This window comes from Mauremys reevesii, linkage group 7, assembly GCF_016161935.1.
Source record: "Mauremys reevesii isolate NIE-2019 linkage group 7, ASM1616193v1, whole genome shotgun sequence".
Classification (NCBI taxonomy): domain Eukaryota; kingdom Metazoa; phylum Chordata; order Testudines; family Geoemydidae; genus Mauremys; species Mauremys reevesii.
In genome coordinates, this window is record NC_052629.1 from 31,962,278 (window position 1) to 31,988,804 (window position 26,527).

The 26,527-nt window shown below is 43.6% G+C and overlaps 1 protein-coding gene across 4 annotated transcripts in view; it reads right to left on the minus strand.

Moving 5' to 3' along the window:
- TBC1D12 (TBC1 domain family member 12) overlaps positions 1-26,527 on the minus strand; it is a 105,307-nt gene that overhangs the window by 46,917 nt on the left and 31,863 nt on the right. For 3 of the 4 annotated variants that reach the window (XM_039547909.1, XM_039547910.1, XM_039547907.1), the window contains exon 3: positions 12,052-12,108. The exons of the other annotated variant lie outside the window; for it this stretch is intronic. In XM_039547909.1, the coding sequence (XP_039403843.1) occupies positions 12,052-12,108 (57 nt within the window). The remainder of the gene's footprint in view (positions 1-12,051; positions 12,109-26,527) is intronic. 4 annotated transcript variants of the gene reach the window in all.

A 26,527-nucleotide genomic window follows, 5' to 3' on the forward strand; every position in this document is an offset into this window, starting at 1 on the left:
AAGAAATTGTATTGAGCATGCATGAAACCCACTAGTTTATAACATTCTAGAAAATGTGGATATCAGTGATCATTTTCTCCATATACACTGTGTACTACTACAATTGTCAAAGATTCCCAATATTCTTAAATCTGTACCTAACATGCGATCTTTCACAAATTCACAGCTGTGCATTGAGAAAGTTTCTACTTAATATTAAGTAGAATGTGCAGTTATAAAATACTAGTTTGTGATTGGGTACATTTATGTATTATTTGTTATTTTGACAAAGAGGAAAAAAGTTACTGGAAATGGCAAATGTTTGAACAAATGTCAACCAAAACTTCAGATCCATAACTGGACTGAACTGTTAGATTTTTAGTGTGAACAGCTGTTAGATATTAACTTGTTGCTAGAACTACGTTCTGGAACTCATTCACCAGGATTTCAAGAGTTGATGCCTCTGTGCTTAAGCAACTAAACTGCAGGTAAATGTATTGCAAGCTTTAGGTCTGAACTGCAGGGTTTGATCCAGAATTATACAAGTCCAGGCGGGATTAACATCTTATATCCAACAATGGTAACAGTTTAAAAGTTTGTCTGCAAAATCCTTTATTATACAAAACACCAGCTGATACTTGGCAGGACAGTAAAAAGTAAGTTATAGTTACTTACCCAATAGTGACTGTATATCTTCAAGATAGGTGGTCCACAGTGATTTCACTGTTGGCGCAAACGTATACAGCAGATTCTTTTGAAAAGCTGTGCCCACTGGGGCCACAACTGCACCTTGCTCACCCTCTTGCTGCAGTTAGCAGGGAGGGATGGGGGGGGGGGGGGAAGAGGGGGAGAAATGAACAGGGCAGCTCAATTCCTTCACTCAGTACAAGGACTCCTATCAGTGGGGCCGGAGGAAGGGACGTGGAATCCGTGTGGACACCACATCTTTAAGAACTACAGTTATTTACCATACAGTAAGTTATTTGTTCTTCAAGTGACCATCCACACAGATTCCACTCTTGGTGATTAGCAAGCAGTCATCCTAATCCCAGAAGGAAGGGGAATGGAGGCCTACTTGAAGAATGATTGCAGAATGGCCCTACGGATGTTTCTGTAAGACAGGGGTGGGCAAACTACGGTCCATGGGCCGAATCTGGCCGCTCAGGGTTTTGGATCCAGCCCGCAGGATTGCCACCCCCACGCCGCTGCTCCCACACCACTCCAGGAAGCGGCCGGCACTATGTCCCTGCAGCCCTGGGGGGGTGGGCCCCCAAGGGCTGAGCACACTGCCCTTGCCTGTGGGTACCTCCCCCAACGCTCCCATTGGCCATGGTTCCCAGCCAATGGGAGCTTCGGGGGAGGTACCCACAGGCAAGGGCAGAGCGCAGAGCCCTCTACCCCCCTTCCCACAGGGGCTGCAGGGACGTGGTGCCAGCCGCTCCCCGGAGCGGCACAGGAGTGAAGGCACGGGTGGGTGCCGCTGTCACCCCAGAGCCGCTCCAGGTAAGCAGTGCCAGGCCAGAGCCCGCACCTCGAACCCCTCCTGCATCCCAACTCCCTGCCCTCAGCCTCCTACTGCACCCTGCACCCCAACCCCCTGCCAAGCCCCCCCGCACTCTGCACCCCTCCCTGCACCACTGCCCTGAGCCGCCTCCTACACTGTGCACCCCCTCCTGCACCTCAACCCCTTCTGAGCCCCCTCGTACACCCCTCTGCCCCAACCCCTTGCCCTGAGCCCCTTCCTGCACACCACACCCCCTCCCACACCCTGCACTCCCTCTCACACTCCAGTCCCCTGCCCCAGCCCTACATTCATGGCTTTGCAATTTCCCCACTCAGATGTGGCCCTCAGGCCAAAAAGTCTGCCCATCCCGGGTGTAGGATCTAGAAGTCTGCACCACGGAGTGGGGGAAAGTTGGAGGGGAAAATGCAAAAATATGGACTAATATGACCACACCAGAGGAAAGTGCTGGCCCTGCATACAAGAAGGCCAACTGAAACCAAATGAGCCATTGTGAAACAAAAGACAAAAAACTTCGCTGATTGCCACTCTCTCCACCTTCGCCCCACCCCGAAGAGGAGACAGGCATAGACAGCTGTACCATCAGTTTGAATTCTAGGGCAGGGGTTCTCAACCTTTTTCTTTCTGAGGCCCCGCTCAACATGCTATAAAGACTCCAGGGACCAGCAAGGGAGGTGAAAGACTCAGGGATCCAGGCTAGGGGTGGGCCCTTGGGCGTAAGCATACTTTGACTTCTATTTTGGGGGGGCAAGGGCCAGCTCCACATGGTAGGGTCCAGGGAGGCAGTGCCACCTCCACCCCGACCCACCTCAGCAGACCACCCAGCCTGACTAGGTTGTGAGGGTTGTGGGGGGGAAGGACTCAAGGTGTAGGGCGGGGAGTAGCTAGGGACTGTGTGCAGGCAGAGAGTAGCTCAGGATGCAGGCGGGGGGGAGTAGCTAGGGGGTGTGCGCCAGAAGGGCTTGCCTATGGTAATTACTCCCCCTGCTTAGGCAGCTCTTACCAGTTGCTTGAGCTGAGAAGCAGCCACAATCCCAAGCACCAGCAGCAGGAAATGGAACACGGCTGCCTGCTCCATGGCTTCCCGCCTCGACCTGGCCAAGGGGCAGGGGCTCGGGGGCAGGGCAGGAGGAAGTGGGGTGGGGGGTGGAGCTGCCCTGCCACTGCAGGAATGGAAGGCAACCAGCCTTCAGCCCCACAGCTTGCGGGGGGCACTGAGGCTCAGGCTCTCGGTTCCAGCCGCAGGGTCCCACAGCCCCCCTAAAAGGGCTTGAGGCCCCCCAAGGGGACGCAGACCGCCAGTTGAGAAACCACTGCTCTAGGGGAAGGGAATACAAATGTCTGACCAGAAGGAATTGTATAACTATGCTACTTGGAATTTGGAGAAATCACTAATTTCTAACCATAAGTAAGGGAACCCCAAGCTGCTTAGCTTGGGTTCACGTTAAAGGACAGAGATCTTGTAAATTACAGCAGCTTCTATTACTGTCTTAAGTTTCAAAAGGTAACATTTGTGAGAGAATGTTTATGGACTTTAACCACATAAAATAGCTTTTTTAGTTAATAAGTCTTGAGTTAGTTTATTACAGGATTGACTATAAGCATTGTCTTTGATGAGAGATCTAAAGTACAACTGACCTGCAGTAAGTGACTGGTCCTTTAGGACTGGGAGTAACCTGAATATTGTGATTTTTGGTGTAAGGAACCATCTATCACAAAAAGGCAGGCTTGCCTGCATGGCAATACTATCCCCTTAGGCACTGTGGTCTCCTGTGACTCCATGTTAGGGCTGTTATAGGTTGAGGAACTCACACTTGATACATGGTCGGTGAAATCTAATTCTAGAACACACGACCAGTTTGGTGTTTTTGCCCTGTTCTTTAACAGTCTCCACTAAGGTTGGCACTCACAGTTGACAGCCATTCTAGACACCTTGACAGCATAGTCACTTAAAAGATCATTAAGAGGGAAAAGCTCAGCCAGCACAGTCATCTACTGGCTGCATTTTGCACTATACCTGTGATCAACTCTCAGAACTCAAGTCTTTCTCATCCTAGGTCAAAGGAATTGAGTGTCATAGCACGAATTGATAGAATGGCAAACTCTGAGGGCTCTTAACAAAAGATAGATTTTTTTCCTCCTGCAGTATATTATAGTCTTCATGAAAAGGCACTTCACTAGAACTCAGTTTCTGTTCCTATTGCCGCAGACTTCTTGTGCAACCAGTGCACACTGGTTAATTTCTCCTTGCTTTCTGTTCCTCATCTACTTCCCCCCTACAAAGTAGTACTTCAGGGACAAGATTATTAATGCTTGAGGTGTTTAGATGCAACAGTGATTTGTGCCTTAGAAAACTCTGCAAATAAAAATTAAATATGTCCAGTTTCTTTCCGCTAAGTGCAGACTGGGTTAAAACTCATTTAACAGCAACGACATGGAGAACTGCAGCAAAGCTAACACACCCAGAAATTTTAAGTGCAGCACAGTAGACCGTCTAGTGGACAGCAAAGTTTCCCTTGATTAAATGTTGGTGGTCACGGGGTGCTGAACAGGCTTTAATGTTAAGTTTTAATAATTAACATTTGAATAGGTAAAATACTATTACAAATGATAGAATTTTTATTAAAGACGTGATGTACTAAGCCACTTTGAAGGACAAAAAGGATGTTATTTTCTTTCCTCTACTTAGTCTGTTGCAGAATTAAAAGTTCATTGTTTTAAAAAAAATTATACTTTTATCTTTTAAGAGCTGTGCCTTCTGCAGTTCGATGCGGCTGCCTGTACCAAGTCTGAATTAAGTGGGGAAGGTTGCCCATCTAGCCTCATTAAAAACAAAAAACAAAACAAAAAAACCCCTCATTGGTTATAGAAATTGAACCAGGCTTCCATTCCAGTACAAATGGCTGCTCAGTAGAGAACACTGCCAACTCCTCATGCTACATGAAAGTTCCTGTTGAAATCCAGTCTCTAGTTACATATTTAGGGCATATACTCCAGATGCCAATACAGAGACTCCCACATGAAGCTATCAAGCGAACACCAAATAGTGTCATGAAATGAAGGTGCCCAAAAGAAGCCTTAAGAATCACCCTTCGCAGCAAGGGCAGAACAGTCGATCAACACCAAAGAGCAGCAGGAAACAGCAGAGGAATGAAAGATACATTTCTGCCATGTGCGCCAACAGTGGTGAGGGATGGATGTAAGAATTTTTACTAATATTTGGGAGGAACAAAAGGCCATTATCTTCAGGGAGACTGTCAGAATTCTGACAAATCCTTAATAAAACTCCAAATAATTTCATCTCCAAAAATTTCACATCAACTCACGTATCCACCTAAATAAAAATGAAATATGATAAAATATAAAGTAGACAGGTGAACACCAGCAGAGAGTCTGAACAAGATGCTATTTCTCCTTTTATTCCACAAGATACAAGTTTACCTGACCCAGTGCTGCTAGCCCATTCACTGTTAGTAGCAGAAATATGGGAGAGTAGTTGTAAGAAAGAAAGCCTCTGAAGTGATAGGGACCCTGCCAAAGTCCCATCCCCCCCGGTACCTTTCCCCATGAATAAGAAAAGGTTGACTTAATAGCACAGTTTAAGAGAAAATTTTACAAAATAAACAAATGTTTGGTCTTCAGTAGTGCCAGAAAGCTTAGAGAACTTCTGCAAGTTCTCGGAAGACATTTATGAAACTGTGTAAGATCTCATCAGAATTTAAAGATTATTAATTCAATATTAAAATCCAAACTTAGGTCCATAATATTGGAAACTGACAGTCATCATGTTGCTAAAACAGCTAATTCACCAATTTTCATTGAAAACAGTGACATATCTTGTTGCCATAAAGTTTGTTCTAACTTGAGTCCAAGAAAAGCTGGCAGTAGTTTTACCGTAATACTAAGTTAGCCACTAAAATACTATTTTGTATTAATGATCTGAGTGACAGTGGACTAGAACTACAGTAACTCCTCACTTAACGAAACAATGTTAACCGGGATGACTTTATTAGGTTGCTGATCTATTAGAGAACATACTCGTTTAAAATCACGCAACGTTCCGTTATGAGGTTATTTGGCTCGCCCCGCTCCACCCGCCTGGCACTCCTGCTCAGGAGTGGGGTAGAGGGTTCGCCCCATTCCGCCCTCCTGGCATTCCAGCTGGGGAGTGGGGTCAGCTCGCAGGGGCTTATCCCACCCCGCCCACCTGGCATTCCAGCCAGGGAGTGGGCAAGCCCCCGACCCTGCTCCTCGGCAGGAGCGCCGGATGGGCAGAGTGGGGCAAGACCCCGTGCCCCAACCCCACTTTACCCTGCCTCAACCAAGCTTCACAATCATCGTTGGTGAGTTCAGTATTAGTTTAACATTATTTAAAACTTATACTGTATATGTACATAATGACTTTTGTCTAGCAAAAAACATTTCCCTGGAATCCAACACACACACACACACACACACACCATTTACATTAATTCTTATGGGGAAATTGGAGTCGCTTAACATTGTTTTGCTTAAAGTAGCATTTTTCAGGAACATAACTACAACGTTAAGCGAGGAGTTTCTGTATGTGGTCTAGCACTCCCACAGGTATGACATCAAAATTTAAACTGTTAGAATATAGTCTTTTACATTAAGGTTTATTTATTTATTTTAATAAAAGTCAGATTCATTTTATAATCACTATAATATGGTATCCCTGTGCTTAAACTTCAGGGGAAGGGTAGTTCCTAACTGTGTGGGGAAGTCAACTCTGAAACACGAGCGCGATTCCATCTGACAGATTACATCTTTAGATGTAGCCATAAGGCTGGGTCATAAGTGGTCATGACCTTTACCCTAGCATAACTCCCAGATAAGATTATAGCAGATCAAGTCACTTTCACTCCTTGTTCTAACTAAAGCAACAGAACAGCTCTACACAATCTAACAAGCTTGCTATGTAACAGTGAGCCTTTAAGGCACTTTTCTCTAGGTTCTCTCCTGTCATTTTGAACTAAATACCTCTGATTTTTATATCATTAGTCCTTTTCCAGGGGCACAGTGGGTACTGGCAAACTCACTCTATCTACTCCATGCTTTTATTAAAAGCAACAGATAGGGCTCTACACTAATTCATATAGGGTAGATAATTGTCTAAATGAGTTCACATAGTTCTTTTAGGGTCTTAATTTCACAAAAAGTTGTTAGGCTGATTGGAGACCCAATTGGAAAGGTAATTCCACACATCACAACAGTTTCAAAACTACAGTCACCAAAAGAATGACTAAGACAAGAAATAATTAAAAAAAAATAGAACTGTTTAGGAATATATTTTCCTATACGAGTTCTTTTTTTAAAAAACCATTACTTTGTATAATGCTCATTCCAGAGGAATAAGAGATTGGCATTTATATTAATGTAAAACTCTTATCTAACAGATATGTGAGCATGACTGAAATTGAAATGGAAGCCTATTCTCAAGCACTTAGAATGCTAACTATCTTTCAGATCATGTGAAGCTTTAAGAGATCCACTCTCACTGCTATCTTTATTTATCAACTTAAACCATATAAATGGATTCCACCCAGTTTTAACAAAACTGTACAGGCCTTACAAACTTACATCAAACTCTCGGGGCTGGTCTACACTGGGTGGGGGCAGGTGGGGTCGATGCAAGATACGCAACTTCAGCTACGAGAATAGCGTAGCTGAAGTCGACATATCTTATTTCGACTTGCCTCTCATCCTCACGGTGCAGGATCGACGGCCGCGGCTCCCCCGTTGACTCCGCTTCCACCTCTCGCCCTGGTGGAGTACCGGAGTCGATGGGGAGCGCAGCGGGGAATCGATTTATCGCATCTAGACGAGACACGATAAAGCGATCCCCGATAGATAGATCGCTACCCATCGATCCGGCGGGTAACTGGGACGTACCCTCAGTGTCAGTGCAGAGTTATGGGTGATAATGATATAAATAGCACCACGCAAAACAATTAAAGAAGGCTTAAATTTTATTTTAACATCAGTGATCTTCAAATGGCACACCATTTAGACTTCCAAAGATACTGCTCACTGAAAACTTTTCCAGCTTACCATACAAAGGGCACTGCTATACCTGTACAGATTTACAGTTTCATATTACAGAATATTTACTATATAACCAAGTTGAACAATTCTACCCAAGCAAATTAAGCCATTTAGAATGATATTAGGCTGCTGCACAGCTTAGAGGGAACTTAGGACCATTGTCATCTTCAAGTCTGACCTCTTGCATAACAGGCCAGAGAGCGTACAAATTATTCCTAGAATATATATCTTTTAGAAAAACATCAAACCTTGATTTAAAAAATGGCCAATGATGAAGAATCCACCACAACCCTTGGTAAGCTGATCCAATGATTAATTACCTTCATAGTTAAAAATTTACACTTTATTTCCAGTCTGAATTTGTCTAGCTTCAACTTCCTTATACTGAAACTTATAGATGTAATCAAGTCATTCCTTAATCTTGTCTTCATTAAGCTAGACAGATTGAGAGCCCTGAGTCTATCACTATAAGCTATGTTTTTTAAATCCTTTAATCATTCTCATGGCTTTTCTCTGAAGCATCTCCAATTTATCAATATCCCTCTCGAACTATGGGCACCAGAACTGGACACAGCATTGCAGCAGCGGTTACACCAGTGCCAAATACAGAGGTAAAATAATCTCTCAGCTGCTACTCAGGATTCCCATATTTATACATCCAAGGATTGCATTAGCCCTTTTGGCCACAGCATTGCACAGGGAGCTCAAGTTCAAATGATTATCCATTACTACTCCCTAATCTTTTTCATAGTCACTGCTTCTCCAGACAGAGTCCCGCTTCCTGTAACTATGGCCTATATTCTTTCTTCCTAGATCTGGTTCACTGAACCAGAAGATGTGTTGAGAAACACTGGCTCCCAGGTCAGAAGAACCAAGCATATGGCCAAAAGCTTGAGTACATTAAAGCTCAACTTCTACTTTTCTAGGGATCAAATGCCTTGAACTGCATGAACTCTAGGTAGGCTCCTCCCCAGCCCAGGAGACATGTATCTAAAGAGATGTGGGTAAGGACATGAGGAGGAAGAAGAGGTAGACACTATAAAATGAGGCTGGAGTTCCCATCAAGCCAGTGGAACAGAAGGGCTCTTCCCAAGAGAAGAGCAATTTCCATCTGACCACAAGGAAAGGACTGAAAGGGACACGCATGCTCTACTCCTGAGGGAATTCTGCATCAAAAAATTAAAAACTCTGTGCACATTTTAAAATCCTGCAAACTTGTGTTATTTTGACAAATAAAATATGCAGACTATAATCACATCATTTTCAATTATTTGCTGACAAGGTTTTTTTTAAACTAAATTACCAAAACAATTGAAAATGGTGTGATTATAGTGTTATTTTGACAAATAAAATATGCAGAAGTTTGCAGGATTTTAAAATTTTTGAATTTCTACCCCCAAAATTAAGAGTACCAGGGCATGTGGCGTAATCTGGGTACAGGCATCTTAGTAGAGGGTGCAGGGCGGACGGCGGCTCATTGGGAGGTTCTGGGTGCAGGGGGAATGGGACTCTGCAGAGGAGTTCAAGTGAAGGTGGGTTAGGGCTCAGCAGGGAGGGCTCAGCTGGAGTATGGGGTCAGGGTGCAGCTGGCTGCGACTCTGTGGGGTGAGGGTCCGAATGCAGGGGTCTGGGTACTGGAGGGCTCCTGATGCATGGGGCGAGGCTCAGTGGGGTGGGTTCTGGGTGCAGGAAGTTACAGGCAGTGGTGATGCAGGGGCGGGCCCAGATGCATGGGGGTTGGTTGGACAGGGGGAACAGCTCTCCCTACAGTGACCCCTTTTCCCCATGGCTGAGGAGCAACAGGGCCAGGAAGTGGGGGAGAGGTCACTGTAGGGGAAGCTGCTCCCCATGCACCCAACCCCATGCACGGGGACCCCTGCACCCAACCTCCCTCCGTCCTGCATACAGAACCCCCACACCTCACCTCCTGCACCCAGACAACATCCTCGCCCTCGGTCATCCGCCCCCTCCCCCGCCCCGTGGTACAGCGCTTCCTGCAGCCAGGGAAGGTTTAGGGAGTTGATCTGACCCAGCCCCCTCTCCTGCATGGATCAGCTGGGGAAGGGAGAACTCCGTCTCCCTCGACCTCCTTCCCCCCAGGACTAACATCCCTGGGCGGCCAGAGCAGCCCCAGACCTACACTCCGACCCCCTATCCAGTGACTTATCCCTCCCTGGCAGCGCAGGTGTGTTTGTTTGGGCAGCCAGGGAAGAGGTGAGTGAGCACTGATGCAGCTTCCCTTTCCTTCCCCACAGAAACCATTTTTCTGCAGGAAGCAAAGAGAATCTTCAAGGGGACATGTTTCTGCATGCGTGCAGTGGTGGAGAATTTCCCCAGTAGTAATGTACCATTGCCCATAGGAGCAAGTTCACATAGGCCACAAAGCCTCCCAAGATAGGCAAAGTCATGCTGACTGGGTGAAATACGTGGAAACACCTTAAGCCTGGGAGGATTAAAGTGTGAGAAATGTGTCGTGAGAAAGGAAAGCTTTGGCAACCCATGCACAAGGGATGTAATTCCTGGGAGAAAGACAGGTCAGAGAGACCTTCCCTTCGTTGATTAAGGACCTATCGTGGGCTTTGTAAATCAGAACCCTGTCATAAAGAAGTCAGTTTGGTGCAGATGAAGAGGTTTTTCAGATGAGATACACTTGTAATCACTATCACAGCACAAGCTTGTAAACAGAACTGACAAGATGAAGTCACTATGGATTAACTAGGCTCCAAAGAACAGGTACTATATTGCAAAGAAAAATCCCCAAGGGAAAAGTGAAGCTAATGCAAGTGGACCAACAGCCATGAAAACATGGAGGAATTCCCTGAAGTCCACTGAACAGCATGAATAGTAGATCTGGGAATCTCTATACAAAGTTTGTTTGTGGGACCATCTGAGACAGCAAAGATGTAGGAAGGGGTGAAAGTCCCCATGGTACATGTGTCAATCAGAAGATGAGTGTAGAAAACATTGAGATAATTCTTCTGGGAAAGATGACATGATGGCTCCCTTGCAAGGACTTCTGGAAACTGTGACCGAATGAGATAATCTGAGATCAAAAAGGACAAGTGGCAGCTGGGAAACCTGAAGAATGAGTAAAAACAACTGTTTATCACCAACTCCCTTATGTATGTATGTAAGGTGGCTCAACTGATATCCTATCAGTCCACCCGAAAAAGGCAGTAAAACCCAGAAGCATAAAGTGTGTCGGGGGAGGAAGAGAGATGGCAAGGCCTCTAGATCTGCAGCAATAAAGGCAGCATCAGAGGTTGCTTTACACAAGTGGATGGTGAGCCAGGCAGAATCTATAAAAGATTGTGCCTTGTGATGGTGTTTGAGGAGAAGGAACTTAAGGAAGATACTACATTCAGTTGTAGAGCAAAAGATACAAAGGCCCAAATGTGTGGTATCCCAAAGGTGAATGCCATACCTGCTTCAGTGGAATCCCGTGGAGAAACCATCAAGTCAGTGGGACAAAGTGGATTTTGACAGGGGCAAGTTAACATTGTCATTCATCCTAGGGATATAGAGAATATTATGTCTAGGTCTTGGAGAGATCACATATTAATTTGCCATGGGACAGGATCATGAGGCCTCTTGTCCACAAGGGGTTCTTGTGCTTTAATTATTGGGAGGGTCTCTTGAAGAAAGTCTCCTCAGGCTGAGCCTTTAGAATTTTTACCACCATGGCAAGACTGGAGAATGGACTCTTGCTCCATGTCAGGGGCAGTCTGGATCCTGATTCAAGCTGGTGTACTTTAGATCCTCATCAACCAAAACTGTGATCACAGGAGAGGAGCCTAGTTTGGAGAAACCCCACCAAAGCAGAGAAAATGCATGCAAAAATCAGAATAGAACCTAGGGCACTCATTTCTGTAAAATTGGTTTGAGAGAAGTCAGGGTGGGAAGGAAGATTCCCCCAGGAAGAATTTCTGCCCTTGCATGATTTGAGGGCTCCAAGTATCAAGGATTAAATCCCGGCAAAGCTTCTTAGGAGTTCAGATACCATTGGGTGTGACAGGCAGCCATTACATCAGGAACAGCTGGATCAAAGATGCTTGCAGCAAGCACACAAAAAAAAATTTATGCAATAAAAGACGACAGCCAGAGACTTTTATAGAAAGACCATAACTCTATTTTGCACCTTGCTTCCTGGTAGGTGAAACCAAACACATAGCAAAATACTGTAGTGTTGAAACTCTTCATTTGACCATAACCTACTATAAATCTTCTGCTATTTAAACCCAAATTAACTGGTACATTAGTAAAAACAACAGTGGTAATTTTATATCAATTCTTAAATTACATTAGTGAGGTCAATGAGTGTAACATTTACTTGTTGCTAATGGTATCTAATGACTGGATGATTTAGTGCCATAACTACTCATGCTACTATGAAAATGTGATGTTCATTCTACTTTAATGATTCCTAAACAATCCCATGCATGGCATAGAATGTGACTAGAAAAAAAATGTATTAAATTCCATACCCCTGTGTTTAACAGATTGAGAGTAGATACTGATGTAACACTGCCAGAACTGTCATCCTAATGAGAAAAACAGAAGTAAAGCCTTAGTAAAAAGTTGTAAAGTCAATCAAATATTGCAATATGCATGTTAAAACTCATTTTTGCACAACTTTCTGTATTCGTAAAGTAGTTTTTACTCTGAGGCAAGGATGCTCTCTCTCCTACCATGGGCTTGCCTTACCTTTCACAAATATACCAGGGTATAGCACATATGTGAAGTCTCACCTATACAAAATGTGAGTCTTTAATGTGTTGCAAAGGGGGTCATAGAGCTTTCATTCTGAGACAGGTCTTCCTTCTCTTTTCACACTCCTCCTTCACTCCAGCCCAATTTTTACATTTCTTCTTTTCTGGGACCAAAACCTCAAGTACTTCTTGTCAAGGTTCCTTCCCCACTCTGAACTTTAGGGTACAGATGTGGGGACCTGCATGGACACTTCTAAGCTTAATTACAAGCTTAGATCCGGTAACACTGCCACCAGCCAGAATTCCAGCGTCTGGCACACTCCCTGTCCCCCCAAAACTTTCCCCTCCCTGGATAGCATTGAGGCTTTTCCACCAAGTCCCTGGTGATACTGATCCAACCCCTTGCATCTTAACACAAGGAGAAATTAACCATTCCCCCTCCTTTCCCCCCCACCAACTCCTGGTGTGTCCAGACCCAATTCCCTGGAATCTTAAAACAAGAAAGAAAAAAAAATCAATCAGGTTCTTAAAAAGAAAACTTTTAATTAAAGAAAAAGAAAGGTAAAAATCATCTCTGTAAAATCAGGATGGAAAATATTTTACAGGGTAATCAGATTCTTATGACCCAGAGGAACCCCCCACCCCACCCCTCTAGCCTTAGGTTCAAAATTACAGAAACCAGAGGTAAAGTCCTCTCAGCAAAAAGGAACATTTACAAGTTGAGAAAACAAAAATAAGACTAACACGCCTTCCCTGGCTATTATTTACAAGTTTGAAACATGAGAGACTGATGCAGAAAGATTTGGAGAGCCTGGATTGATGTCTGGTCCCTCTTAGGGTATGGCTACACTTACAAATCTGCAGCGCTGGTAGTTGCAGCGCTGGTCGTCCAGCTGTGCAGGGCCAGCGCTGCAGTGTGGCCACATTTGCAGCGCTGTTGGGAGTGATGAATTATGGGCAGCTATCCCAGCATTCAAGTGGCAGCAACGTGCTTTTCAAAAGAGGGGGGTGTGGGGCAGTGTGACAGGGACCGGGGGGGGGGGGGGAAGAGAGAGAATGGATGTTTGGAACTGACACTGTGCAAAATCAGAAAAATTTTCCCACCCCCTTACTGTTAACTGCAAACAGCCTGCATCCAACATACTCTTTCCCCCCTCTGCCCCCTCCCCCTGTTTCTCTCAAGCAAAGCAAACACTCAACCCCTGTGAATGACTCCTTTTCTCGCTGCTGGTCAAGCAAAATGCAAACACTCAACCCCTGTGAATCACGCAGGGAGGAGGATCTCATTTGATTGTTCACAGATTGATCACAGCAAACAGGAGCTGATAAGCAGCTCCGGTAGTAAAGGAGCTCCGGAGGTTCACAACAAAACAAAGAGAGGCTGCATAACAAAACAAAGGGAGTAATTTAGTTAAAAGCATTCTGGGATACACCCTTATACCCTGGAGGCCAATAACAGCGCTGGTGTGTGGCCATACTTGATGACCAGCGCTGCAGCACCAGCGCTGCAATCCTTATTCCCCATGCTGAGTGAGGTGTACGGCCAGCGCTGCAGCCAGGGAGTTGCAGCGCTGGAAGTGCCCTGCAGGTGTGGCCACTTACTAATTGCAGCGCTGGAAAGCCTCCACCAGCGCTGCAACTCGCAAGTGTAGCCATACCCTTAGTTCCAAGAGCGAAAACTCCCAAAAACAAAGAGCACAAACAAAAGACTTCCCTCCACCAAGATTTGAAAGTATCTTGTCCCCTTATTGGTCCTCTGGTCAGGTGTCAGCCAGGTTTACTGAGCTTCTTAACCCTTTACAGGTAAAAGAGACATTAACCCTTAACTATCTGTTTATGACAACTTCATAGCGTAAACTCTGTGGCCAAGGGTGCAGATTATAATTGTGGAACAGACAAACACTCCCTCCACTACTGGAAGCTAGAGATATACATATCTGCTAAACTATTAGCCTCTCATGAAGCAGAAACACATGTACAATGTCACACCAATTTTGTGCCTCATTGTAAAAGACAGCATGGAGACAAAAGATTAAGAGATTGACAAAAATGACGACTAAGTAGTATTCAGGAGCTGAGCTAATTGGTGCCACTCTAAAGAGGTTTCTCTACTAGAAATGTTAGTAATTAACTGTAGCTAACAATTAAGCTAACTTAAGTTTGAAAAGACATATTAAAGCCTCCCTTATCACATTTCCCCCCCTTTTTGATACTATGGCATTAGACTGCCCATACATCAGAACAAGATCTACCTCTTTGAAATTAGCATCAGTAAAATCCATCATGTTCAAGAAAAGTACCTTTCACAAAGAACGAGCATGTCACCTGAATGACAGACTTAGGCTCTGATAGCCTATGATGAGGCTATGAATGAATTCAAATCCAAATCCAGATTGCTGGCAATGGGGTGGGAGTGGGAAATCAAACTCAGTTGTTACTTAACTGAGTAATACAAGTTTCAGTTACAAGTCTATCAAAACAAAACAGAGATATTAAGCAAAAAAAGCCAACCACAAATCTCTAAAAAGCTGACACTAAACAGATAGCAAAATAAGGGTAATTTCTATCCCAAAATACACCCATCTTCACAACATTTTTCACATAGAACATTTTACAGATACATTGTCAAATCCAAAAACTTAACTCTTCAGTCCTTGAACCTAAAAGTTAACTCCAGAATAAGTGCTCAATGATCAAGCTGATAGTTAACATACTGTAAACTCAGGGGTTTGCATTACTGTTTCTACTGCCCCCTTGAGAGATCTTTTAATAGATATTTATAGGAATTCAGGAATTGCCATACTAGGTCAGATCCAGTGTCCATCTACTCCGATACCTGATAATTCAGAGAAAGGAGCAAAAACCCTACAATAACCAGAGATTGACTAACAGCTCTGAAACAAGAGGTTTAATACTCTCCTTCCACAAAAAAAAAATTGCCATAAACTGTAACAGGATATTCTTTATATCCTTGTGTGTCCATATAAATATCCGATCCCTTTTCAAAATCTTAAATTCTTGACCTCAGTGACTTCCTGTGGCAGTGAGTACGACAGATAAAAAATTAGTCAAAGGAAATATTTTCACACATGTAATTAATTTCCCACCTTTTAATTTCACTAAATTACACATTTGTTCTCATGTGATGAGACGGAGAAAAGTACCGACCTACCTTTTGAATAAAAGTTGTATACCGTCCCCTCTTATTTGCTTAAGGTAAACAACTTAGCATTTTCAATCTCTTCGTATGAGAGGTTTTATCAGGGTCATAGAAAGTACCCTATTTACCAATCAGTTTGTATAAAAAAATTGCTTAAATTAATTTGTAACTGTATATACACACTCACTGTTACATACTACTTAATAGAACTCTTCCTTTAAAACTATTTCTCCCCAGAATATCTATAATTACCCATGTTTCAAAATGAGTCATCTGCCTGTGGCAAATCATCATCGCTCTAGACTGAGATAGACAATGAACTATCAGGCTGCTTCAGTAGATATGAAGGTACTTAGAATTACTGGTCATCCATCCCACGGTCACAAAACCATAGAAGAAGGTAGAAAGAACTCAGGCCTGGTCTACACTACACGTTTAAACTGAATTTAATAGCACCCGTCCACACAATGAGGCCCTTTATATCGATATAAAGGGCTCTTTAAACCGGTTTCTATACTCCTCCCCAACGAGAGGAGTAGCGCTGAAATTGGTATTGCCATGTCGGATTAGGGTTAGTGTGGCTGCAAATCGATGGTATTGGCCTCCGGGAGCTATCCCATAGTGCACCATTGTGACCGCTCTGGAAAGCCATCTCAACTCGGATGCACTGGCCAGGTAGACAGGAAAAGCCCCGCGAACTTTTGAATTTCATTTCCTGTTTGCCCAGCGTGGAGCTCTGATAAGCATGGGTGGCGATGCAGTCCCAAATCCAAAAAGAGCTCCAGCATGGACCGTACGGGAGATACTGGATCTGATCGCTGTATGGGGAGACAAATGTGTTGTATCAGAGCTCAGTTACAGAAGACGAAATGACAAAGCATTTGAAAAGATCTCCAGGCTATGATAGACAGAGGCCACAGCAGGGACTCAGCACAGTGCTGTGTGACAAGCGTAACGGAAAGCTAAAGAATCAAACGGTGCTCATGGAGGGAGGGAGGGGGTACTGAGGACTCCAGCTATCCCACAGTCCCCGCAGTCTCCGAAAAGTATTTGCATTCTTGGCTGGGCTCCAAGTGCCTGAAGGGTAAAAACCATTTTCCCAGGTGTTTCAGGGTGTATGTCGTCAATTTACACCCTTCCCTCCCCCCCAGAAAGAAAAGGGGAAAAAATCGTTTCTCGCCTTTTTTCAATGTCACCCTATGTCTACTGCATGCTGCTGGTAGACGGGGTGCTGGAGTGCTAAACAGCAGCATCCTCTCCTCTCTCCTCCTTACTTGCAGAGGGTACAGTGCAGAAGGACTGGTATCCGTCCTCGTCATCAGCCCGTGAGTGCTCCTGGCTGGCCTCGGTGAGGTCGGCCGGGGGCAGCTGGGTAAAGATAGGAATGACTCCTGGTCATTCCCAGCAGATGGTACAGAATGGCTGGTAACCGTCCTCATCATAGCAACTGGGGGCTGAGCTCTATCAGCCCCCCTCGTCATGTCTAAAGAAAAGATTCTGTACTGCCTGGACTATCATAGCAGCTGGAGGCTTCCTCCCCATCATTTTATCTCACTAAAAAGTCTGTTTCTTATACCTGCATTCTTTATTACTTCATCACACAAAAGGGGGGACACTGCCACGGTAGCCCAGGAGGGTTGGGGGGAAGAGGGAAGCAACGGGCGGGGTTGTTGCAGGGGCACCCCCTAGAATGGCATGCAGCTCATCATTTCTGCGGGATCTCTGGGGCTCTGACACGGAGCGGCTGTGCTCTCTGGTTCTCTAGTGCACTTGCCCCATATTCTAGGCTGAACTGACTATTTTTAGACAAAACATAGGAAGGGAATGACCCAGAGAGTCATTCCCATTTTTGCCTATGCACCCCCGGCCGACCTCACCGAGGCCAGCCAGGAGCACCTATGATAGCAGCAGACGGTACAGAATGACTGATAACCGTCATCTCATTGCCAATTTACAATGGCAGATGGTGCAATATGACTGGTAACCGTCTCTGCTATCTTGCAAAGGCAAATGAATGCTGCTGTGTAGCAGTGCAGTACCGCGTCTGTCAGCAGCATCCAGTACACATATGGTGACAGTGACAGAAGGCAAAACGGGCTCCATGATTGCCATGCTATGGTATCTGCCAGGGCAATCCAGGGAAAAAGGGCACAAAATGATTGTCTGCCGTTGCTTTCCTGGAGGAAGGATTGAGTGATGACATTTACCCAGAATCACCCGCGACACTGTTTTTGCATTGGGATCTCAACCCAGAATTCCAATGGTCAGGGGAGACTGCGGGAACTATGGGATAGCTACGTGATAGCTACCCACAGTGCAACGCTCCGGAAATCAACACTAGCCTCGGTACATGGACGCACACCGCCGAATTAATGTGCTTAGTGTGGCCATGTGCACTCGACTTTATACAATCTGTTTTACAAAACCGGTTTATGTAAAATCGGAATAATCCCATAGTGTAGACATACCCTCAGACAGAACAGAAGACCAAGGCCATCCATGTTGAAATCTTTGAACTAGCAGAACAAACAGCCATTAAAGCCTCCTACAAATGTTTTGGAGGATCTTCCTTTGCTGGATCTGCTATCTTTTGGAACCAAAACAGATCACAGTCCAGTGCACACTGTTGAAACTCTAGGATCTTAAAGAGTTCCAGACATGGAAGCTACTCTCAGTAGAAAATAAGAAAGGCTCTGTTTCAAAGAAAAATCAATTTCCTCCTGCCCTGCCCTTAAAAAAAAAAAAAAAAAAAATGCCCTGCAATGGCACAGACAAAGCACCCAGTCAGAAAACTGGATCCATAAAACTAGTTGGACTCCCCAAGATCTGATGAAATCTTAACTTTCTTGTGTTACCTACCTTAAGAGAAGCTGGACTGGGCAAACAACTACATTAAAAAGGTGATAAAGAATGAGCACAGAGACTCAACCTTTCCCTTAGAGTATTATTTCTTTAGAGTCTCAGAGATGGAGATTTTCTGTATATCACATTCTCAACAGTTGAAATCTACATATTTTATAGCAGTCAGCAAGAGGGATTATCCCCCCATCAACTTCAATACCTTTGTGGTAACGCTGATATGTCCAGTCAGATGTGAGGTATAAAGCCAAGGAGGTGAGATCAATGTCATTAATTACTCAAACCCAGTGGCTGACAGCACCTTTAGAATCAACACAGTTTGTGACCCTCAGAGCAGTGGTCTCCAAACTTTTTTGATCGTGCACCTCTATCAGTAAAAAAAATTTTGAAGTCGCACCCCCCAATATAGGTATATTTATTTATGTATAAATTATATACATGTACTACTATACTAATATATTACGTACATTATAAAACATACAAAAAATCTCATCCTTTTTTAATTTCTAAAGATGAAACAAAATATTTTAAATATTTTTAATTGTGTTTTATTAACAGTGCAAAAAACCTTTTTGCTCACAAAACAATTATTAATAATTTTTAGTGAGAGCAATGTGATTGAATATGCTTCATTATTTCTGAAAATCTTGGTTTAACACTTTGTGATACAGAGATTCAAAGGTCTGGATTAGGGTTAGGGTGTGGGAGGGGGCTCAGGGTGGGGTGCGGGGTCTAGGAGGGAGTTATGGTGCGGGAGGGCGCTCAGGATTGGGGTGCAGGAGGAGGTTCAGGGCTGGGGCAGGCAGGAGGTGCAGAGCACTTACCTGGGGCAGCTCCTGTTTGGTGCAGGGGGTGTGCAGGTGGCTCTGTGCAGTGCGGCACCGCCCCCATGGCCATGATTCAGAGAGTCACAATTCTAGGATCTCCCCCCCACCCCCCAGCAGGCAGGGCCACCCAGAATGAAGGGACTTTAGGGGCTGCAGCTCTAAAGCCCCTTTCAGAATGCGGCCCTGCGAGCACGGGCCAGAAGACTCAGGAGGAGCAGGGGCAACCGCACAGCCAGCGGCCAGAGAGAAGTGGCCGCTTCTCTCCAGCCGGCTTTGAAGGGGGAAAAGCACCGCTTCTCTCCGGCCGCTGGCTGTGCAGCTGCCCCTGCTCCTCCACAGGCCAGAGGACTCAGGGCCGCATTCCGAAAGGGGCTTTAGAGCTGCAGGCCAGGGCCCCAGGGCCCCCTTAGCCCAGGGCCCTGCAGTCCCTAAAGCCCCTGCATTCTGGGTGGCCCTGCCTACGGGAGGAGGTGGGGGGGAGGGGGCAGCGGCGGGCAACTTCCCTACTCGCTAGTTCCCTCCCTCCTCCGGCCGCCCTTCCCACCACACACACACCCCCAGCGGCGCTCCTCCTGCCATGCCCTCCAATGGATCGTCTTGCACACCCCACTTTGGAGACCACTGCCTTAGAGGGCTCTACTAGAGAAATGCACAAGGCACACATCTCAGGCAAACATCCAAACATTTGTCATGGGTGTCAGACACAGGAATCTTACTATCACAGGAATTAGACAACGTTTTCTAACTTTAGGCTCCTAAATTAATAAGTAGGAATCTAAAGAAGTGTTTTTGAGAAGTGTTGTGGGATGCTTGGGGTGTCTAACATGCCTATAAAAGCCTAGCACCAAGGTTTGAAAATGATGGCTGTACTTAAAACACAAAAAAACCCTAAAATGTTTGTCTGCCAAAACAATGTTGGGGAAGGGGGGGAGGTGACAGCAGGGAAAGGGGAGAAGAGACCCTCAGAAGAAAAATTCTTTTACAGGCAAAATGAATGAAGACAAAATAAAGTTTAAGATCTATAAACCCCCCTGAAAAATTACTAACAAAGTATTACAAAAGAATCCTAGTTTCACCCCATGCAAAGTGAGAGTTGAGGCTGCACAGCTGATACTAACTGGCAGAAAGTGGAGAACTGGGGGGGGGGGATGGGTGAGAAGGGGCACCAATGCCTTGGGCTTTAATTCCGATTTACCTTCTAAAGAGACAAGGTAGATGAGGTCACTAATATCCTGGGACTGACACAGCTACCGCTACACTACATAGTTAGTGTGACAGGTTCAGTCACAGAGACCCCCTTGGGACGGTCACCTGATGTGCTGAAGCTCCCTTTGGGCCAGTCTTCCCTGCCAGCTTGGGACTCCAGAACCCTGCTTTGTTGAGACAGGCACACTAGCCTGCTGCAGCACAGACCCAGGTCTGATCCATGCCCCCAAAGCTGCAGGCTTAACTGAAAACAGCTTAGCGGGTTACCTGCCTCCAGCACCCAGACACTCAGCTCCCAATGAGATCCAAACTCCAAATAAATCTGTTTTACTCTGTATAAAGCTTATAAGAGGGTAAACTAAAACTGTCCACCATCTATAACACAGAGAGAGAGGCACAGCTGTTTGCTCCCCCCAGGTATTAATCACTTACTCTGGGTTCATTAATAAACAAAAGTGATTTTAAAGTATAAAAAGTAGGATTTAAGTGGTTTCAAGTAATAACAGACAGAACAAAGTCAGTCACCAAGCAAAATAAAGTAAAAACACACAAGTCTAAGCCTAATACATTAAGAAACTGATTACAGGTATAATATCACCCTCAGAAATGTTCCAATAAGCTTCTTTCCCAGACTAAACTCCTTCCTAGTCTGGGCCCAATCCTCTCCCCGGTTCAGTCCTTGTTAGTTCCAGCAGATATCTTAGGTGGAAAGCAGGCGTGTTCTCATGACCGGCAGCCCTTTTGTCCTGTGCCACCTCCTGTTATAGCTTTGGCACAAGGCAAGAATCTTTTGTCTGAGTCCCCACCCCTCCTTCTAAATGGAAAAGTACCAGATTTAAGATGGATTCCAGTATCATGTGGCATGGTCACATGTCACTGTAAGACCTCATTCTTCATTACTCATGGGCTGGCCCATACACACACAGGAAGGCTTGCGGGTAAATAAACCATTTACAGCCAATTGGAGCCATCAAGATTCTAAACTACCATTAATGGCTCACACTTTGCATAATCACACTAGGACCTCAGAGTTATACATCATATTTCTATTTTCAGATACAAGAATGAAACATTCATACAACTAGGATGAAAAAAATTCAGTAGGTTATAATCTTTGTAATGATACCTTATGCCTCTGCATAAGACATATTCCAGTTACATGATACTCACATTCACAAACATATTTCCATAATACATAAGGAGTGCAACATCACAGTCTCTAGGCTGTCTGGGAACAAATGATACAGTTTTAACATTTTAGTTAAGGTGCACAACTCCACAAAGAGGGAATCTGAACCAGTACCCAAGGATTTTGTTGAATGGTTGCATGTGTTTGTTACCTTCTGATTCCACTGGAAAGACAATGAAGCTTCACTGTAGAAGTGGGAGTTACTGAAATCAACAACTAAATCTTAAACTGAAGGAGTTCCTAGTGAGAGACTGATGGGAGAAACGTAACATTTTAGTATCAATTGTCTAAACTGTATTCTTAAATTTATTCATCTACATTTGGGTTATTGCTGATTATGCACTATATGTATCTTATGATTTTAAAAACAATTTTGTATTTGTGGATAATCTAAGCACTATACCCAGATGTACAGACACTTTTCTTACCTTGTGTACTACATAAATTTTTAACATTAGCTTTAATAAAAAATTTAAAATCAGTTGTGTGTCCTGTTTGCAGGGAGCACATAATACCCATGCTCTATGGTCTGCCCTATGGTCCATCAAGAAACTTACTGATGTTTAAGATGTTAGTTTTCATCTATATAAATTCCTAAATAGCTAGGAGTCCTGCCTACCTTAGATAGAGATTGCTTCTCTTCCTGTGGGCTAGATCAGATGCTGAGGTCTTTAGCTAACAGCTCCCTTCTCTTAAACAGGAATGGTCTTACAGCAGAGTGTTTCTGGTGAGTAGTTGCAACACTAGAACTTACTCCCACTTCCCTTGGGCCTATCCGTAAAAGCCTGGATTTGTTGATTTTCAGGGCACACTGCAAAACTATTTTCCTCTGGGTTTTCTTAAGGAAGGAGGGGTGAGAGGTGTCAGGGGGCCTGAACTGAAGTCATGTATGGATTTAGAGGGGCGAGTTATTGTGGTGGGTTGAGAGGCTCAATGTACATGGATTCTGATCCAGCCTATTTTGTGTCTTATTTCTCTGTCACCGCCCCCCCCCAAACCTGTCCCTACTAAAGTTTGTGTGACCCTATCTTAGAGGGTTCTACTAGAGAAACACACAAGGCACACTTCTCAGGCAAACATTCAAACATTTGTTATGGGTGTCAGACACAGGAATCTTACTATCGACTTCAAATGGAGTTAAGACTTCATTAGAGTTCAGGTAGGCACTCCAGCACAGACAACTTTTGCCAACTGAAACCCTCTCACATTATGCTTTTGATTATGACCTCTAGTGTTCAATATCCATTTTCCAAGACCTAATGACAGTACTAACTTTTTCAGATATCAGTTGTAGGACAATGACAAAAATAGTCTACAAGTGCTATTTGGTGTTTGTCAGATTGGTTGCTTAATGCTAGCACCCTTGGTCATGTAGATGTGAGTGTAAATAATGGTTGCTGCTCTTTTCTGCACTGTTTTAGAACTGATTTCATATTCTGCTTTTTAGAGTGTGTCTGAGACTTAGAATTTAGAAAAAAAATCTGCTTTTTTTATTCTAAGGTTCCTAAAAAGGCTTTACCTGGCTAAAGGAGGAGATAATGCAAGCTACATTAGAATATGAAGATGTATATCTGTGAGAGACAGAAAGACATGAGAAAAATGAAAAAAAAGATACCATCTCTGTCTTGTAGCCCAAGCAGGGTTCAGGAATCACTTTAAGCTTTACTTTTATGGTAAAATGATTGTATTGGTCTTCAAAGAAATATTTTCATTAATAAAAAACAAGAACTGAATTTAGATGCCTCAATCAGCATTTCACTTGACTATGTCACTTACACCACAAAAACAGATATAAATATCTCACGTCTAATGAAGGTATTTTCAAAAAAGGGAAACAAATTAGTTTTATTTAATCTTAAACAGATCTGCCACTTTAATCAGTACCAATTGAAATACATTATATGCATCACGTGCTGCAAATGCATTTCAGCTTCAACCTTATTTCATGTAAAAACAATCAATTTATTTCAAAGTGTAAGACAATGATTTTTAAAGTGAGAAGGCAAGCATAGTTTCTAGTCAGGATTTCTGTTAATCCATATATTCCCCTATTTAAATTGACAATTACACTTCCTGTCACAGTACATCAGAATAAAAACCTTCAGTACACCAAATACATTTTTAGCACTTTTAATCCTAAAAGGTTGCTATTTTTCCCTTTATTAAACAGGGGCGGAAGGAAGCACAGCTGATGGGAGACATCCAGGGGAAAAAAAAAAATCACATCCTGCTTGTGAAGTTTAAAATCCAAAGAGAACTGAGACAGCCAAGAGCTGCAAGCTGAGAGAATTAGCCTGCCAAGAACTTTCAACCTTTGATCCATTTACAGCTGCAAAATCTAACCAGAAGTATGTGAGTATCTATAGCTGAATGAGCAGTAATCTTTTGGAAAAGATAATATGCAATTTGCTGCACGAAAATATAAATAAAATAAAATCAATAGACTTACTCTTGAAACTATTTCCTTGCAGTACTTTCTGCATGTCTATAGGTTAATTTTTCAAATCTCAGTAGTTCTCTGAAGACAGTACCCATTACAGAGTCACATTTCTGGGACTGGTGGCTTCAGGGAGTTCTCAGACCAAGTTTCCAGATTTTCTGGAGGACATTATTTGTGACAGCCTGCTAGTATCACCACCTATTCCATTTTTTGTGAAGGAATAGTTTGCACTAAAATCTAGTAGTTAGACCAGATGACTAGGAGTCCAACTCTTGAATGGAAATCCTGACTACCATTGACTTGCTTTGTGACCTTGAGCACATCCTCTGATGTGCCAAAGACCAGATGATGATCCTGTGCCTGTAACACAGGAAGGCTGACAGTGTGCACTAATCACCCTTACAAATTTCCTGAGACAACTACCTCAAAAAAAAAAAAAAGGGGGGGGGGGCAGGGGCGTGCAGGGTGATCTTGGGAAAACCTGGGTAGGTGGACAAGCCTATTTAATTGATATCACTTTCTCCATAGGTAGAAAAAGAAATACCTACCTACTGTACAAGCATAGCGTGAAGATAAATCTTCAGGTTCTGAACCCTTAGAGTGCTATGGTTATTTAAAGAGGCCTCAGTGTTAACTTAGTACAGCTGAACACAAAAAACACAAAAACCCAAAACACATTTGTTTTAGGCCCAAATGATAGTTGAAATATCAAAATGTCACAGAATAAGGAACTCCTTACAAATCAGAATTTTTTTTGTATCGACAAATCTCATTTCAACATTTTGAAAGTATCTGACATTCCCTGAAACAATGTTCTGTTTCAAGTAAGTTAAACATTAAACTGCATCTGCCTACAAGTGCCATGGTGCCTCATGGAAGCTGTAGTTTGGCTGCATCATTCCCTTATTCTTTCCTATGGGTTGGCCTCCCTGGCAGGACTATGCATCACTTGATGTACTGTAGTCTTGTTACTCCCATGATGTGGCTCAGTCAGAGGTGAGACAACAATGCAAGGTACAGAGCAGCCAAAAAGCCAAGACCACAGGAGAAAATGGGGACATGAAGCACTTGAACTACCATTCATTCCCATGAGATACTATGGTATAGAGACAGATACACCATGATGTTCAGCTAACTCAAAATTACGTGCTTCGGGTCAGTCAACATGCCACACACAAAAAATAATTCAGATTTGGATCCAACCAACCAAAAGCAAAATATTTCATTTGAATTTTTCCCCACAGAAAGTTTTGATTTTGTAGAAGATACATTAAAAATCATTTAGAGTGAAGATCCCCAACCAATTCCATTGAGTTGGATGGTTACCTCAATAACAAAGAGCAAACAAATGGCATACTCTAAATTATTCAGCAATATTGGAAGGATAAATTTAGATACATTTTACATGCCTTTAAAAGAAAAAAAAAAACTAATGACCCTTTTGAGAACACAAACTCGTTAATGATTTATTTTTGCTTAGCTGTCTCAATAATTACGATACCAGTTATTTGTTTTATATCTGGTATTGCCATTAAGTTCCACTTAGGGGATCACCACTTCACTAACCTCATTTGTGTTATTGGTCACTATAGGATTTTTTCTATTCAATGCAGTTTTGTACTCTTAAATCTTCTCTCTTTAGTAAGAGAAAGCTAGTGCTAATCCAGAGATCATCATCAAAAGTTCTTTTTCAGATCTGTAGTCTCCTTTAGCTAAATAGGTAGAGCTTTTCTCTAAGTTTCAAGCCCTCTGATCTCTAGAATAGAGAAATATGAAAGGAGAATCTCAGGTTTCATTTATGAATTAGTATATTTAATCTCTCTTGGCAAAAGTGGTTTTTGTTATGTAAACAGATAAACCAATTACTAGGATTGTGATTGGATTTTTCCTAAAGACCATACAATTCATTCATGTCTTACAAACCCCTCCCCATCCCCACTGTTTCTTTGGAATCCATGAAAGCCACATGAACTCAATTTTGGAGATGATTAGATTAGCACCCAGCTATGGGAGGCCATGGTTTTAAGGGCAGGTCAACACTTAAAATTCTGCAACAATGCAGCTGCATCGCTGTAGCACTTAAGTGAAGATGCTCCTACACCAATAGGAGAGCTTCTCCTGTCAGTGTAGTAACTCCACCTCCCCAAGAGGTGGTAGCTATGTCGACAGAAGCTCTCCTGTCAACATGGCACCGTCTACATTGGGGGTTAGGCTAGTATAACTACATCGCTGAAGGATGTGGATTTTTTGCACCCCTAAGTGATTTAGTTATACCGATATAGATCTGTAGTGATGACCTGGCCTTGGATTGGTAAGACTTCCTACCAACGACACAAAGACTGATGTAAGCATGCTCTCTCTGGTGGCCTGCCTCAGCCAAGACAACGCCACTGTTGAACACTTTGGGAAGGCATATTTAGTGAACTCTCATTGGACTTTTCAAACAAGTAGTAATACATGGCCAAAAGCATTTTGTGTAAGTGGTCCAAAGGTGTTCTCACAGGCATTGGCTTCCAACTTTCCCTGGGGGTGCTCAACTCCCTCTCAGCTCCAGGCCCCACACCCACTCC